Source organism: Echinops telfairi, unplaced genomic scaffold, assembly GCF_000313985.2.
Source record: "Echinops telfairi isolate 266 unplaced genomic scaffold, ASM31398v2 ScPeMD7_7421;HRSCAF=8459, whole genome shotgun sequence".
Taxonomy (NCBI): domain Eukaryota; kingdom Metazoa; phylum Chordata; class Mammalia; order Afrosoricida; family Tenrecidae; genus Echinops; species Echinops telfairi.
The window spans coordinates 10,133,975-10,151,504 of NW_022111321.1; the positions used below are offsets into that span (position 1 = coordinate 10,133,975).

Here is a 17,530-nt window from a genome sequence, read left to right on the forward strand (position 1 = left end):
TTGAACTGTGTGGATCATAACCCGTTATGCATAACGTTGTAAAGAATGGAAATTCCAGAACATTTAGTTTTACTCACTAAGAGAGCTAGAGAATGCTGTCTGGTTTAATATCAGGAAAGGTGTGTGTCAAGGTTGTTTACTTTCACCCTATTTATTCAATGTGTATGTATGCTGAACAAATAATCTGAGCTGCTAGACTCTGCAGAAAAAAATGTAACATCAGAATTTGAGGAAGACTCATTAACAACCTGTTGTAAATAGGCAACGCATTCCTTGCTGGAAATGAAGAGGACTTGAAGCACTTATTGAAGAAGATCAGAGACTAGAGTCTTCAGTACAGATTATGCCTTAAAAAAACAAGCATTTTTAGAATGGCATGTATAAGCAAATCACAAGAAAGAGAGAAAAGGTTAAAGTTATCCGTTTAATTTAACTTGGATCCACAATCAGTGCCCCTGGAAGCAGCCATCAAGAAAACAGATGTACAGCATTCTAGCTGAGAGGAATTACTAAGAGGCAAAAGAAGGGCAGTGTGGAGATGGGAAAGGAGAAGGTAAAGGAAACAGAGGAAAGATCAAGGAAGCAAAGCTATGGATAGAGGTACAAACATGGGTGTGGCCTTATGTAAATATATTAATTCATAAAAATAGAGGTATTGGCATAGATACATCTATTTATATAGCGATACATTGAGGAAGTGGATGGACTTTGGGCATCTGCTCAAGCTCTCCCTCAATGCAAGAACACTTTTTTCTGACAACCTGGCATTCGGTGATGCTCACCCTTCCAGCATGATCACTGAAGACAAAATGGGTGCACAAGCAAATGTGGTGAAGAAAGCAGATGGTACCTGGCCATCAAAAGATATCGCGTCTGGGGTCTTAAAGGTGTGAAGTTAAACAATTGTCCATCCAGCAGAGAGCAACAAGCCCAAGTAGAAGAAACACATCCCCCTGTGGCATTATGAGGTGTCAACAGGATCAGGGTACAGGCATCAGAAAACCCCAAACAAACAAAAAACATGTTGTTGTGAACCAGGGACCTGAGCAGAGACCCAAAACCCATTTGTAGAGAATGGGCCATCCTCTCACAGAAGTTTCTGGTCACAGGGCACAGTATAGCACCGATGAAACACATTTGAATGATGGTGTTTGCGACGTATATGGAATATACCATAGACTGCCAGAAGAGCAAGCAAATCTATCTTGATCAAAGTTCAACCAGAATTTTCCTGTCTTTGAAGATGCCATCAGGAGGACCAATCCTTGGGAAAGGTCATCGTGTTCAGTAAAGTAGAGGGTCAGTGAAAAAGAGGAAGATCCTCAAGGAATTAGATTGACCCTGGAGCTGAAACAATAGTCTCAAACATAGCAGTGGTTGTGTGGAAAACACGGGACTATGCACTGCTTTGTTCTCTGGTTCATGGGGTTGTTATGAATCAGAAGGAACGCGATGATTCTTAACAACTTTAGCAGCAACACAACCAACATGGTGTCTGTTGTGGACGGTCCAGTGCTCTCTGAAATGTCATCATCAGGACTGACCATGGCCTTTCCTTTCTTTTGGAGATGTTCAACATGGAAAGAGCCGATGCGTCTTCAACGTCTACTCTGTGTCGGCCCACTGTGAAGTGCTGCATCCATATTGCTCTATTTACTCCAGACAATCACCCTGGAGGTGGGTTCTGATCCTCTTGATGCATGAGACTATGGAGGTACAGATAAGTTATAGAACTTTCACAGGTTCCCAATTTTTTTCCTTTTTTTTTTTGTCTACTACTGCTCTTTTCAGCAGCTCCCACATAGTACAAATACTTTTGTACTATATCCCACAATTTAGGATAAATTGCAAGTATCTGCTTTTGTAGAATAACCCCTTCTTCTCTCCCTTCCCCGGGCCTTAGTGGGCTGTATCACTTACTTAAGGAAACACTATCCTACTACAAATGGCACTATTAATTAAGAGTAGTAGCAGGATTCTAACCCAGATAATTTTCCTGTACAGCTCATACTCTCAGCCACTTTGTTATATTGACTGGGTAGTGGGTAGCTTGTGGACCATTGTGGACCCTTGTGGGTGTGACCTTCTCTTGAGGAATCTGGGACTTCCTTTCTTCCTCCTTGGAGAGTGGGACACTCTCTCTGCTTCATCTTCTTGTTGACAAACCACATGCTGCCACCCTGATGGCATCTAGAGCCCTGGAGATGTGTCCACTGCCATTGGACCCACAGGACTTTCCACCCACCGGCCTGTGATCTTTGTGCATTCAGCATCATTGTATGTGTGGCGTGATGAATTCATGAGCAAATATCAGACTTATGGACTAATAGTGAACTTATGGACTTGATCTGGACTGGGCTGGGATACTTTATTGATGCGTAATCACTTCTTGATATTAAGTTCTCTCACATATGTATGAGTGTCTCTGGATTTGTATCTCCAGTCAACCTGGACTAACACAAGAATTATTGCAATTATGTTTCTCTTACAGTCTAACGTGGCTTATCCTTCTTTAATTCAGGCTCAATGACATAAGTAGTAATGAAATTCTAGGAAGAAATTGTCATGGGATCTTGTCTGAGGAGTTCCCCAAGGCACAGCTTCCTGCCAAGTTCATCTTAGGCTTGAGGGAACTTCATAGGAACTCTTGGTACTGGTGAGGAGGGAAAAACCAGCCAACTCATTGCCATGAAGTCGATTCCTCCTAATACTGTGACCCTATAGGACGACAGTAGAAAGTACCCGATGGGTTCCTGAGACTGTAAATCTGGACAAGAAAAGCTTCACATTTCTTCCGCTCAGAGGTTGGTGATTCCAAACTGCTAGTCTCATGGTTCAGCTCAAGAGGAGCCCACTACAGCAGGAGGGCTCCTTGAGCAGAGGAAAGGAGTAGGAATATGTGCTAAATGGCTCCTAAGCATCTGATCTATCAGGTACTTCAATCTCAACTGTGCTGTAGCAATTACACAGTCGGCTTCTAAACTAGATGAGCATCGTTCTTGTTAGATCTCATCCAATTGACCGATCCACAGAAACACTGCCTGGTTCTGTTATCCTCACAACTGTGAGGCTCCAGCCCATTGTTACTACGACTGTGGAAATCCATTTTGCTGAGGGTCTTTTTCTTTTTTGATGACTCTTTACTAAGCTTGATATATTTTTCCAGGGATGGATCTCTCCTGATTACATACATGTCCAAAGTATGTAAGAGTAAGTCTTGACTTCCTTGCTTCTAAGGAGCATTCTGGCTCTACTTTTTCCAAGGTAGATTTGTTTATTCTTCTGGATGGTCATTGCACTTTGAGTATTTTTTGCCTAAGTTAAATGTAAAGTCTTTATTTTATACAAATGAACCCCCAACAAGACCCACTATTGTTGATTCCAGCTCAGCAACTTGCTCATGGATCAGGAGGCAGTTGTGCATACAAAACAAGGGGACGTTGCATGGTTTTAAATCAGGAAAGGTGTGCGTCAGGGTTGTATCCTCTCACCATACTTAGTTAATTGGTATGCTGAACAAGTTACGGGAGAAGCTTGATTATATGAAGAAGGATGTAGCATCAGGATTGAAGGAAGGTTTATTGACAACCCGAGACATGCAATTGACACAATCTTGCTGGCTGAAAGTGAGGAGAACTTGGAGCACTTTCTGATGAAAAAAAAGAAGTGCAGTCTTCAATATGGATTGCAACTCGATGTAAAGGAGACCCAACTCCTCACAACTGGACCAGTCGGTAACATCCTGAGAAAGGGAGAAGAGATTGAGCTTTCCAAGTAGGGTTTCATCCTGCTTGCATCCACAGTGTTCATGGAAGAGGTCAAAAGACGATTGCATCGGGGAACTCTCCTGTGCAAGACCTCTTTGTAGTTTTGAAGAACAAGGGTGTTTGGGGAACTAACGTGCGCCTGACCCAAGCCAGGATATTTTCAATCGCCTCACATGCATGTGAACGTTGTGCATTGAAGAAGGAGGACCAAAGAAGAATCGATGCATTTGAATCATGGTACTGGAGAAGAATATTGCAGTACCATGGATTGCCAAATGGACCAACAAATCTGCTTTGGAAGTAGTACTGCCAGAGTGCTCCCTGGGGGCCAGGATGGCGAGACTTTGTCTCATGTATGTAGGACTTGTTGTCAGGAGACATTGGTCCCTGGAGAAGCACATCATGCTTGATTACGTAGAGTGGCAGGAAAGAAGAGGAAGGCCCTCAACAGTAGCTGCAGCCATGGGCTCAAGCTTAAGAAGTGATGAGGATGGGGCGGGCCTGGGCCGTGGTTTGTTCTGTTGTGCAAAGGGTTTCTATGGGTTGGAACTGATTCGACGGCACCAAACAACAGGAACATAGGGACTTTTATAGGGTTCCTAGGCATTGAATTTTTTGTGGGAGCTGAAGGCCTCATCTTTCTCTCAAGGATCGACTGGTATGTTTGAATTGCCTTGTGATTCAAACTCATCAGTCTGTCTGCAGGACAACTCTGAGGCTATCTGCTCCCTTAAAGACTTACAGCCTCAGAAATCATATATATATGTATATATATGTGTGTGTGTGTATATACATTATATATATTCACTGTGAGTCTGAATAGACTGGTTGGCAGTTGGTTGGGGTTTGATATGTAAGTAAAAGGGACACTAAATGACATGCATTCTCCAATTCTCATGGAAAACACCCATGTGCAGTTTGGCTTAAAATTGTCCTGGGAGTCCTTTCCCTTTCTTTGTCTTCTCATGTCATTTGGGCTGGTCTTGTGATTTCTTTACCACAGTCAGACCATTGCTTATATTCTAACCAATGTGGGTAGGTTGCTAAGAAGGAACATTTATCAGTTCAGATTAGGGGGAGTAGTGAGTGGTCAGATTGGTGCATATTTGTACTCTTTGCCCTTCTATGTAAAGGACAGGGTACTTTTCCATCTTTGTAAGCTGGATGGAATGATCAACACTGATGTAACTTATTGAGTTACCTGCTCTGTCCTAGGCAAATAATTAATTAAGCCTTCATAGCAACCTGGAGATAACGATTGATTCTGTATTGTATAGACAAGAACTGAGCGTCAGAAAGTATTGGCAGTTTTCCTGGGTCTCATGAGTAATTGTTGACATCTAGTTCTGACCAGTGTTTGCCTTTTCTCATTAGCGAATAATTTTTTAAAGAGGCTTTCTACATCGTTCTATCTGAAGGTCTGAAGCTGCATGATTCTCAAGCTGCCAGACCTTTCTACTGTTTTCAGTTGAAGGTACATCTCAAGCAGAACATACAGGTTGAAGGTCTTATACAGTTAGTGAGAATAAGTGTTACCATTCCAGCAGCATTCCCCTTTCAGAGTAGAATTTATTCTTTTTTCCCAAAGGATCATTTTTAGGAATGTCTGCAATATATATTTTTAAGAGGACAAAAAGATACAAAAGCATCTATTAGTATAGATAACCTGTTCATAGCAGGGTGCTTACTTAGGTAGATACTCAGGTTTGGGGTTCAGGAAGGGTAGGGGTAGGTGATTTTGTAAGTCCTGGGGGTTATGCCTGAGCCTGAGGGCACGCTTGTTTCTGTTGCTCGAATTAAGCATGAGCGAGGGGTTAGATTTGAACCCTTGGTAGAGCTCATTAAAGGGGATGGAGTCTTTGGGTGACACAAAACTAGGGTGCAAATCTAGTCAGCTACTCCTGGGAAGACGGGTCTGGCAACCTGCTTCCAATAGGACACAGACCTGAAAAGTCTAGCGGGCAGCTCTACTCTGTCCACGTGGGGTTGCCGCACATTGGGATTGACATTGTGGCGACTAATGGCAACGTCAACGGAGATGTGCAGAAGAATTCCTGCAAAAGACATTTTCTCCCGGGCAGACTAACTTCTGTGGAAGGGTCAGCAGAAATGATCAGAGTAGCTCTGACCAATGGGGTGGACAAACGCTTCCTGAGGCCACATAGTCAGGTGTATTTAATTTTGTTCCCCCAGGTTTGAAACCGTGTTTACTTTCAAGTGCCAGGTATGATTCGACATCCTTTGCAAATATTAACTAATTTCATTGCCAACACAACTCTGTAAGGTGGTCATGCCATTTTATTCTCCTTTACACATGAGAGATCGAAGGGCCAGAGGAGTTAAAGAATTGGTACAAAGTCTCATACTTTGCAAGTGGCAGGGCTTAGATTTCACCTTTAGAATCTGCCCTTAACTGCAGGTTGCAAGAAGAAAAAAGACATGCTTTAACTTTTTTTTTTAAACAGATTTTATTATTCTGGGTTTTTCAACCCAGGAATAAATAATTCTAAAAGAAAATTCATTTCTGACTTTAGCATGACTCTGGGTCAATGAATATTTTTTTAAAATCTGCACAAAGCTGGTTTGTTGGAGTGAAGGTTAAGTATGTCCCAAATGTCCAACTTTTCCAAACTGTGCTGCGACTCCATCATCTCTAATATCAACGTCTCCTCCTCCCGCAGAACAATGCTGCCTGCCTTGGGGTCTGTCATTCACTGCAATGGCTAACAAAATTCATAAACTATACTTTACAGAAGCAACAGAAACAGCTCTGGATACAGTGATTGATTAGGACATTTTCTTCTTGCCTTCCGCTGCTGGGCTCTGCTTGAGGGGTGTCTTGGCAAAGTGTTACAGCTCTGAGCTCCTTGGGTCAACACGTACTACCACAGCCATCTTGAATGCCTGTCACTCTTGCTACTGCTACTCCGCTGGCTTTCTGTTATAGCTTCTTCTTCTTTTCATGTCTCTCTTTAAGCTTTCCGGGATGGCAAAACTGACCCATGTGCAACCCACCTCCACACCAGTAAGGTACCATATACCTTATTTGCATGTTTCCCCTCCTGGCAGGCTTCCGAGCACCATCTTTGTATCAGTAGCAAGCTGACCAATCCCTTTGATGGGCCACACGTACTTTATGTACATAGCCTCACCCACTCGTGGTGGGCCAGTCCCAAAGACCATAGCTCAGAGGGCCAGATTACATCATGTACAGTATCATACTGGGCCATGTTCAGCTTGAAGTCAGGCTTAAAGAGCAGAGGAAGTTGCAGGGGAAATGGGAGCTAATAACAATGAGTGCAAGATTGAATAAATGTGCTAAAACTGCGGTAATGGTTATACAACTCTTCTTGATGTGATTGAACTATTGAATTGTATGATATGTGAATTATATGTGAATACAACTGTTGGAGGAAAAAAATATTTACAGTCTGAAACCACAGGGGCAGTTCTACCATGTTCTATATACACGGTCACACCCACACCCACACCCACAAAAGTAGCATGCTATGGTTATTATCAGTTAGAATTAACTTGAAGACAGTGGGCTGGGTTTGCTATAAACCACAAGGACATTTGTGAACAATCTTTCAGGTCACCTCTCAGCTTCTGGTCAAAAGCAGTAGTTTATTCGTTAAAAACACACTCTCTACCTTCTGCTCGGTCTATTTGGAACAATAGCAGTGACCCTTTCTCATAGAAGGGTCCTTTTGTTTTTTACATTTTGGTTTGTCTTTGCTCTCAACCTCAGCAGCTTTTAAAAGACTGATTACAAAATGGTATTTTCAAAGCTACTTTCTTACAAATGCTTCATTTAGAGTGAGTGAACGTTAATTCTTTAATACAGGCTGTAGGAAATAATGTGCATCTGAACCAAACAAAACCTTTTAAAAAGGCATTAATCTCAATTGAGCAGAGCTTATGAGATTTCTAAAATATTTATTTAGTGGTACTTTAAAATTTGCTTAAATTTGTCTCACTGGTATTTTAAAAGCTGCTGGTTGATATAATATTAAAATCAAAATTATATAGTAATTTAAGTAGAAACCCTTGCACATTCCATGGTACCTTAACCTTTTGATTTGATTTGATTTTTTAAAATTTTCATTATAGATCTGTCTATGGCAGTACAGAAATTTTCCCAGTCACTTCAAGATTTCCAATTCGAATGTATTGGCGATGCTGAAACAGATGATGAAATTAGTATTGGTAAGTACATTGTTTTTCAGTATTTCAACTAATACTTTACAAAGTTTATTTCAGAAATTTATTTCTTTGAACTCAGAGGCGCCACCTCAAAACAAAACAAAAGAAACATTAAAAGTCATCTCTAGCATTGAAAAACTTTGGAGGATTATTTCTACCTTCTGTGTGAGGAGCCCTGGTAGCATAGTGGTATGCATTTGGGCTGCTAACCCAAAGGTCACCAGTTTGAAACCAGAAGCTGCTTTGTGGAAGAAAATGTGGCATTCTACTCCCATAAAGAGTTACCGTTTCAGAGACCCATAGGGGCAGTTCTCCCGTGTTCTGTAGGGTTGCTATGTGTTGGAATTGACTTGACTGACATGTTGTTTTCCACAGGAGCATTTGCATTGCCACCACTAATGGGTCATGGTTCTAATATCCCCACATCCTTGTCCGCACTTGTTATTGTCATCTTAGCCATTGAAGGACAGTGAAATGGTGGCTCATTGGGGCTTTGATTGCATCTCTAATGAGGCCGGTTCTCTGTTGATGCATTTGCTGGACATTTGAATGGCCTCTTTAATGCCTATTCAAGTGCTTTGTCCATTTTATGAGTGAGTGAATTGTCCTTTCTGTTAGATTAGATGATCACCAAATATGGTTTTCAAATGTGGTATTCTCCCAGTCGATAGCTTGTCTTGTCATGTTTTTGGTAAAAATATCTTGATGAAGAAATAATTTTAATTACTGTAAGGTACCATTTATTTATCATATATACTCGGATATAAGTCAACCTGAATATCAACGGAGGCACCTAATTTTACCACAAAAACTGCATTTAAAATGTGCTGAAAAACCCGAATATATACGGTAATCTTTTGCTGTTTGTGCTTTTGTTACTGTATTAGACACCCACAGTTGAAAGCTAGGCCTGAGAGCATTGCCCCTGTTTGTTCTTCTAAGAACGCTAAGGTTTTACTTTGTGCATTTGCACAGGTCTTCAATTCATTTTGAATTTGTTTTTCTATGTGGTGTGAGTCATGGATCCTGTTTCATTTTCCTGAATATAGAAATACAGTTTTCTCAGCAACATTTATTGAAGAAACTTTTCTTTCTTTATCAAATGTGTACTTACTTAGCACGTCTGTCAAAGTCTATTGACAATAGATGTATGAGTTTATTTTTGGGCTCTCAAATCTATTCCCTTTGTCTGTATATAGTCTACTGTTGCTATACTAGCCCCAGTACTGTTGTAATTAATGTAGTTGTATACTAGTATACTTTGAAATCATGAAGTGTGAGCCTTTCTCTCATATTTTGAAGAATAAACATTTTTCTCTTCATTTCTTATAATTTCTGTTCAGTTTGTTACTTATAATACCTGCCTAAACTCATGCAGAGGTAATTATTTTTTTAAGCACTAAGCTATTTAGCCTTCTCATCAGGAATTAGGTAATTTCCACAGGTTGTGATAAATTTGATATGTCTACCTTGGTCTCGTTGATGCTTTCCACGTTTTTTGCTGAAGGACCATTGTTGTTGTGACTGTTGTAGATTAGATTTGAATAGTATTAATTGGTTAATAGGTGAAGGCTTATTAGAGGCAATGGATATTAACTTGAAATGTTTGGAGTACTTACAGAAGTTCGTGAAAGGTTTGAAAGTAGAAGATGAATAATATCTAAGCGGTAGACTAATTTAACCCCTTTGTACTGGGAATTTGGTTTAAATATTTGCACTTTATTAGGGACACTTAACTTAGAGCAAAAGGATTTATAAATGGAAATTATTTCTGTAACATCTAATCTGAAAATATAGATATGGTCCTATGTCATCACCATGCAACATTTTTTATCCTTTGACGGAGCCTTGAAATACAATATAAACTACTATGAATACATTTTATAAATAATAAAGAAACAGTAGAAATATTTGAATCATCACTCTTATTTGGAAGGATCTTTGCGGTATCTCAAGTTATTGCACTAAGGACAATGATCTGAGAAGGGTACCCCTGAGACTGACAGGTAAAGCCAAAGGTGAATAGATCAGAGGCCCGTAGGTGGAAAATCGTGTGGATCCAGTGGCAGTGGAAGCATCTCAGTGCTGGCAGGGGTCTCCACATGGCTTCGCCAGCTCCCAGGTCCTAGCTTAGCTCCATGTGTCTTGTCAACTGGAATGCCTTGCAGGGGGAGTGTCTGTGTCTCACCTCCACTGAGCTGTTTATTTCCTCAGCTCCTCCAAATGAGGTCATTAAGCGTGGCACTTCGGCTTGGGGCTTTTGCTTGGCACTTCAGACTGACCAACTGCACTGCTCTGTGCCCACCAGCATTCACCCAGGTTCCAGGAGAGTTAGCTATTTTACTTCTTTCAAGCCAACAATCCCTCACTGGCACTGCCCCATGCGGCCCACCCTAAAAAGTGGGGAGAAAGGATGGTGGGCGAGAGGGGCAGATTCCTAGAATTAGGTACAGACAAAAACATCTTCCCAACTCCTACAGTGGGTCCATAAATTAGGCAACTAGATTGATGACAGGAACAGCACTTTTCCTTGCTTTGTTCACATATTTTTTCATCCAACTCCACTCGAAGCACACCGAAAAAGGGTCTCTCGCTCACCTTCAGATTGCCTTCCTGCTCGTTCCCAGCACCCTTTCAGATTTCTCTGGCCTCCTCTTGCACCGACTTCTCCTAGGGACAGAACAGGGTAGTAAGAAGAAACACAGCAGCAGTCCCTCAGTGCACGGTGGTTCAAGTGACCCTTCGTCAATCTGTAAGCATATCATTTGTACAGCATTACACAGCTCAAAACATCAAATGAGATTGAAAATGGGCAACTAAAACACTTGTGAAAAATTACGTTGGGTAGAATCAATAGGCTGCAGCCCACTCTTCCAGAACTGCAGTGGGCAGACAAAAGGAAGTAATCGAAGGTCACCTGCAGCTCATCTAGTCTTGGAGAAGGGAAGCGCAGTGGCCTCTTGGTTACTCTGGTGCAAAATGAGGCCAGAGAAATCTGAAAGGGTGATGGTTCAAGCCCTAGAAGGTATATTGTGTCTTCCCAGTGTGCACAGTGCTTTGCAACTATTTGTTCTTTGTTTACTTTCTTGGAGCCAGATATACAGCAGAGGGGTAGATATGGTGGTGAAGTGACTCACACATCAGTCTCTAGCTTCCCTGGTGCAGACAGAAGCCTGGGAGGGTTCTTTGATGTTTACTTGCTCTGAGGGCGTTTAGTAGGTGAAAAATTTTGAGGGAGTGGTTGGAAAATTTTTCTTTTATTTCCTTGTTAGAGAATTACCATGGGAAAAATGCATAAATCCTCTGCCAAATAAATCCACTCACATTGAGAATGCAACTGCGAGGTCACATGAGAAAGTATGATTTAATCCTGTTTTCCAAATGATGATAAGAATATGGTGTAGGGTGGGAGTAATGACAGTTTGTTTTGCGTATTTTTGAGGTTCTTTGTATATTATAGAAGCACTTTGAGGGATGACAACACATCTTTCAGGTTAAAAATAATAACTGGTATATTTACAAACCTAAGAAATGTACTGCAACATCAGCAATGATTCCAGTTTCAAAAGAACCTATTTATTTTTCATCTTAAGCTATGAAAATTAAATTGTCAAAATTTTAAATTATTGGAAGTGTTTCTGTAAAATGTGGTTACAAGTTACGGCTAGTTATCCATATAGATTGTTCCATCTAGTTGTCTACTGTAACTGATAACTAGGTGGGTGGGGCTGTCAGGTGGTTTAAACAGTTAATATACTTGGCTGCTAACTGAAAATATTTGAGGCTTAAGTCTTCTCAGAGGAGCCTCATAAGAAAGGCTTGGTCATGTACTTATGAGTGATCAGCTACTGAAGAGCCAATGGAGCACAGCTCTGCTCTGAAACCTGTCTGGGCACTTTGGGTTGGATTTGCCATGATGGAGGCAGCTAAGGTGGCCGAGGAGCTGTTGGTAGCTGTGAAGAACGTGTTGGGCATTTCTTAGGAAAACATCTATATAAACCAAGACAACACCAACCAACCACAACCAGGCCCTTCTAAAAGAGACCTGGGATTTCTTTTAAGTTCAAGGAAACAAATTACCTTCTCCTTTTCTGAATAAAGAAGAAAATCCATTAGTTCTATATAGCCTCATTACAGCCCACTTAAATGTGGTTGTACAAATCAGGAAGTCCTCTATTAAAGTGAAACATTCCCAAATGTTGGAATTGTTTATACAAAAAACATTTTCTTTTGAACTCTGCAGAGGAAGCATATTTTACTTTTTAATAGCTCTCAGTTGGACAATTGAATTACTGTTTTCCTTTTTCCCTCCTTTTTCTTACCACCCTTATTTTTGCACCCACACAGAACCACCCACAATTACAGAAGGCAACAGCTGGGACCATTGCCTATTTCAGGTGGGGTTCCTTGTTTAGAGAAAACATGCTCTTTGAGAGACTTCTCCATAGTCGCACTGCTTTACTGAACCTATGTGAAGTACTTTTAATTTGAAATTCAGAACCTCAGATTATTTTTCATATCAGATGGATGCACAGCTGTGAGGAAGACCTATCATGACTTGTGCCAAGAAAACACTTTATCTTTGAATTTACAAGTAAACGTTAGTGCCCTGACATCTCTTTTATTGTAGTGATAGTGCTCTGTTAAACAAAACGTGTTTTTTTGTGTTTTAGAGAAATCCAAGTAACCACAGGGACCTCTCTGGTTAGATCCTCAGTCTTTCACAGAGGGCTCAGTGCACTTTTTACCCCTCCAATTTGACAGGGGTGGTCTTAGTGCTCTTTGAGGTCAGAAACTAGATTGTACTCCCATCTCTACTTCCGCATAGTACTTTAGCATATAAGCAGCAGAGCTTAATTTATTGGTAGCAGAGGCTTAATAAATATTTGTGGAGTGAATAGGCCCCCTGCAAAACCTATTAAACTTTTATAGCAACAAATCACTTTAAAGTACATAAATAGAGCCTTAAAGTTATATGTTAAAACATGAAATAAAGTATGTGCTTGTTAGTGTGATTCTTTTCAGTATGGCAATAAACTAATGTCAGAGGGAAATAGCTCATATATGTATACACAAATCATACACATGCAATTTTTATACACACACATATAACATGTATGGAATGGATTTCAGAATTATTTTGAAAATTTTCGTAATGTAAGAAATATCTAGCTCTAATACCAATTAGATAAAGTATATAGAGTATGCAAGGGTATAGAGACAACCGTTTATTAGTGATTACAGGGTTGGGAAAGAAGATCCGATGCTTAGGGGACACTGATGGAAAAATTCACAAATGGTTAATGATGATAGCTGAGTAACTTGATGAATGTCGTTAGTGTCTCTGAAGTGCACATCTGACAATTGTAGACACGGCAAGTATTACGCCACTTACTGAGGACATGGTGTAGGGGTACATCGGACCGCTTCTGGCTACACAGAAGGGAAGGAGAATCTAACTCCATACCAGCCTAAGGACGATGACTACAAGGCAGAGGTCAGATGTCCTTCTTACCAATTCTGACACTAACCATCCCTCCCATGGCACTCTGCTGGATACCATAATCTGTGCGGCAATGGCCACGCAGAACTCACCTACTAAACTCACAATTAGGGGGGTTCACTAGGGAAGGCATGATCAGAAACATTAACAAACTCCTTTTGTCCACAGCACTGCCTCTTCTCAGCCACACTGGCAGTCACCTCCGCTCTCTAGCCCTTGGCCTCTAAATCCCTAGCCTCTGCTCTGCTTGGGCGAGTGCTACAAAACTCCTTCAGTGCTGATAAACTCTGAAAGGGCGCTCCACTTTGCCAGTCGCTTTCCTGCCCAAAGGCATTGAGCTTCACTTGGTCAGCGGGCCAGGAAGCCAACCACTCTGCCTCATGGTCTTGGTGCTGCAGCCTGTGTTGTCCCTGCCACTTCAGGCATGATTCTCACATGCACCCCAGTTAGGGCTTCTTTCTTGATGGTGATGGGGTGCCTTTCTTCCTGCTTCCGAATTGTCTTACGAATATCCAGAAAAATGATGGAACTGACCAAACCCTTCTTTAGAGTCCTCTGTACCTTATTTGTCTGCTCCCACTCAGTCATTTGGTGGGGCATACAAAGACTATGGATTGAAGAGCCATAGGAAGTACTTTGACTTCCCTGCACATATATACTTAGCACATACACAAATATAATAAGCAACAATTAGTAAATTGTATTACCATACATATAAAAATAAGAATGTATATGTATAAACATAAGTTGAATATTTTTTCAATTAAAAGATATGTATATAAATTAAACAAACAAAGATAAAATTTTATTATGAATTGACTACCTGTTAGATGACAAACACTGTGCTAGGCCTAGGGTTGTAGGGTGGTCACGGTTTCTGGCCTCAAGGAGTGCACTGATGGTACTCACGCTCCTCTTGTAGGATATGGTTGTTGTTAGGTGCCGCTGACTTGGCTCTGACTCATAGCAACCTTATATATAACAGAACAAAACAAAGCACTCCTGGGTCTTTTGAGCCCGTTGTTGCAACCACTGTGTCAATCCATACTATTGAGGCTCTCTCTTTTTTTGATGACCCTCTAGTTTGCCAAGCATTGTGCCCTTCTCCAGGGATTAGTCCTTCCTAATGATGAGGCCAAATGATGCGAGTTGAAGTATTGCCGTCCTTGCTTCTAGGAAACATGCACTCTCCCCATTTGTTCATTCTTCTGGCAATCTATGGTATTCTTGATACCTTGACCAACTTTTAGAATAAGAAGTACCAAACTCACTGCCATCAAGTCGATTCTGACTCAGAGAGGGCAGGGTCGAATTACCCCTGTGGGTTCTGAACCTGCAATCGTTATGGGAGTGGAAAGCCACATTTTCGTCTTTCGGAGCGATTGGTGGTTTCAAACTGCTGATCTAGCAGTTAGCAGCCCAACCCATCACTCCCATTTCGGGTAGCACAATTTACAAAAAAGATGGGGGCATTTAAGGGTGATTCAGAGAGGTGTAATGAAAGAGCACCTTTATCTGTGCTTACTGACTTATAAGAACTCAAAACTATTTCCAGCAAAATGATTGTTGTGCTGATAGGTGCCGTCAAATTGATTCCACGTGATTGCGACTCCATGAACAGAATGAAGCCCTGCCCGCCCTGTGCGGGGCTCACCGCTGAGGTTCTCTTGGATGGAGCCCGTTGTTGCAGCAGCAAATGAGTCGACACTGAAATAAATGCTGTGGCCCCAAGAATCTGGAGTGCAGGAATATATGAAGCCTGGCAGAAAGATAACATTAAATTTTTCAATTTTCTCTTTATTACAGAAAGATGCTTATCTCATATTGGTAGACATCAAGCACTAGAAAAATAAGTGGTGGCCTCTGTGGGTGTTATGTGCATAGTTTGTGCTTTCTTTAATTGGGAAAATGTCAGTTGTGGCAAGTCATTTCTCAGAATTCAGCCTAATAATCCTATCTTGTCAGTATTTGTCTTGATTGCTTTGCAGTGTTTAGCTGCCTTACTTGAATGAAAGGTAAGTTCTGCATCAGTTTTCCAAACAGCTTTTCAATATAGTAATGCACCTTGGCCATTTTGCTGGTACTCATGTAATCTTGTTAAGGAGTTGTTTGTATCTTTCTGTCTGGCTGCTGCATTTCTTTGGTTTTAGGATACTTCTCTTGCTTTCTTCATGTACAGTAGGGTAGGCATGTGGAGAGTGGTAGGGCTAGTGACATTTCAAATGATCAGAAAAGTCAACTTAAAACATAAATATGGCTCAGTTTCTTCAAATCCCAAGGTTAGTGTTTTAGGGTGGATAGAGACCTGGAAAAATACAGAAGTCAAATGTTCACAGTAAACTAGTTTTCTGTAGTCACACCTTGGACTTTGATGACCCACTCCTGGGCCGTGGAACTCTGACTTTGAGTTATTTGCACATTCGATCAGTATTGATCACTCAATATTGTCTGTGACTTGTCATACATTGTATCTCAATGCCATTGAGTCAGTTCTGACTCGAAGACCAAGTAGAACTGACCCTAAAGGTTCTATAACTCTTTATAGGCGTGGAGTTCCTCGTCTTTCTCCCAAGGATGGCTGGTGGTTTCACATAGCTGACCTTGCAATTAGCAGCCCAGTATGTAAGCAACTATGTCACCAGGGCTCCTTGCCACACACTGTGCTGGGTGCTAAACCATGACGATGTGCAAAATGGAAAAGCACGCCCACCTTCATGGAGCATGCATTCTTGTCAGAGGCGTTAGATGATAGGTTATGGAAGAGTATCATCAAGTCTAACTCAATTGTAGTGATGTGTGCTCTGGAGTCATAAAAACGTGAAGATGATGTTATTTAAAATTTTCTATAGCACATATAAGTATAAGATGGAAGAACTACAGCACACACACTGCCTGAAATAGGAACATTGTTTTATCCTCCATTTACGTACAATCAAATTTAGGTGACAACGTAAATCTTGACCCATTTCCTGATTGGAAACCCTCTGTTGTGAAAGGAAGAAAGCAGTGGATACTGTTGGGTCTTGTTGACTTCAGATCGCTCCGTTTCTTCTGCAGCATTCCGAATATTGGTCTCCAGTTCCTTATTTGCCCATTCGTTGGTCTGGTGTTGGGCCATTCCCGTTATTTCCTTGGTTGAGCATACTCAGTCTGATTACGCACCTGAGCTTTCATTGTCACGATGTGTGTGCCATGTTGAGGCTCACGCGCAGGGGCATTCTCGTAGCTGGAGCACAGGGTGGAGAGAATCGAAGGCTCCTTTGCAACGTCATCTGGAGTCTGATTTCTAGACTTTCAGGAGACACTCAAGTCTTGGAGGGCAGTTGCCCATTAGGAAGTTGATTCTGGCACCAGCAAGTGTGATGGAGTAGAGCCTGGAGTCCTTTGCCGGTTCAGAGTTGAGTCCAAGACTGCCTTCATCACCAAATTCTTTATGGATCAAGAAAGCACTTTTCTAAATGTGAGTTAAAAATATATACATATAGTTTCAATTTTGACATAAAATAATTGAACCTGGAAGAGGCAATAGGCCTGGAGCTTGTATTTGCAAGAATGGAATTTAGGAGGTGAGATGTGGCCACCCAGAGATTAATGGGTCACAAAGCCAGGACAAATATAGGAGCAATGAAGAGATGTAGGAGGTGTGAAAGAAAGAAAAGAAACAGGATGGGGGGAAGTTTGAAAACAGGAAAAAAATAAAAGAAAGAAGAAATAGAAGAACGTTACACTCTTCTTATGACTTGGGCTCTGCTGAGTTGGCATAATTTCTCCATCAGGGTTAGATTTAGGATATTGCTGATAAAGATTCAGAGTTACGTGAAGAGTTTTTATAGAAAGAAAATACCTATTTCTCTTATTCACGTCAGGGCAGCTGTACCCTTCTTCTGTCCTTGAAAGCACAGATAAGCTTTCATCCAGGAAGTGGAGTTGGTCCTTGCAAATCTAATGAAAGACACAGTTTCTTATTTTAATATAGTTTGAACCTTTAATCTGTCACAAAAAGCAAGGTGTATGTGCGTGTGCGTGTGTGTGTGTGTGTGTGTGTGTGTGTGTG

The 17,530-nt window shown here is 41.2% G+C and overlaps 1 protein-coding gene across 1 annotated transcript in view; it reads left to right on the forward strand.

The window, feature by feature from the left end:
• The first annotated feature begins 1,577 nt into the window (after positions 1 to 1,577).
• Positions 1,578 to 17,530, forward strand: part of ARHGAP42 (Rho GTPase activating protein 42) — a 248,484-nt gene continuing 232,531 nt past the window's right edge. Inside the window, exons 1-2 of the mRNA XM_030887682.2 lie at positions 1,578 to 1,677; positions 7,881 to 7,976. Coding sequence (XP_030743542.1) covers positions 1,578 to 1,677; positions 7,881 to 7,976 — 196 coding nt within the window. The remainder of the gene's footprint in view (positions 1,678 to 7,880; positions 7,977 to 17,530) is intronic.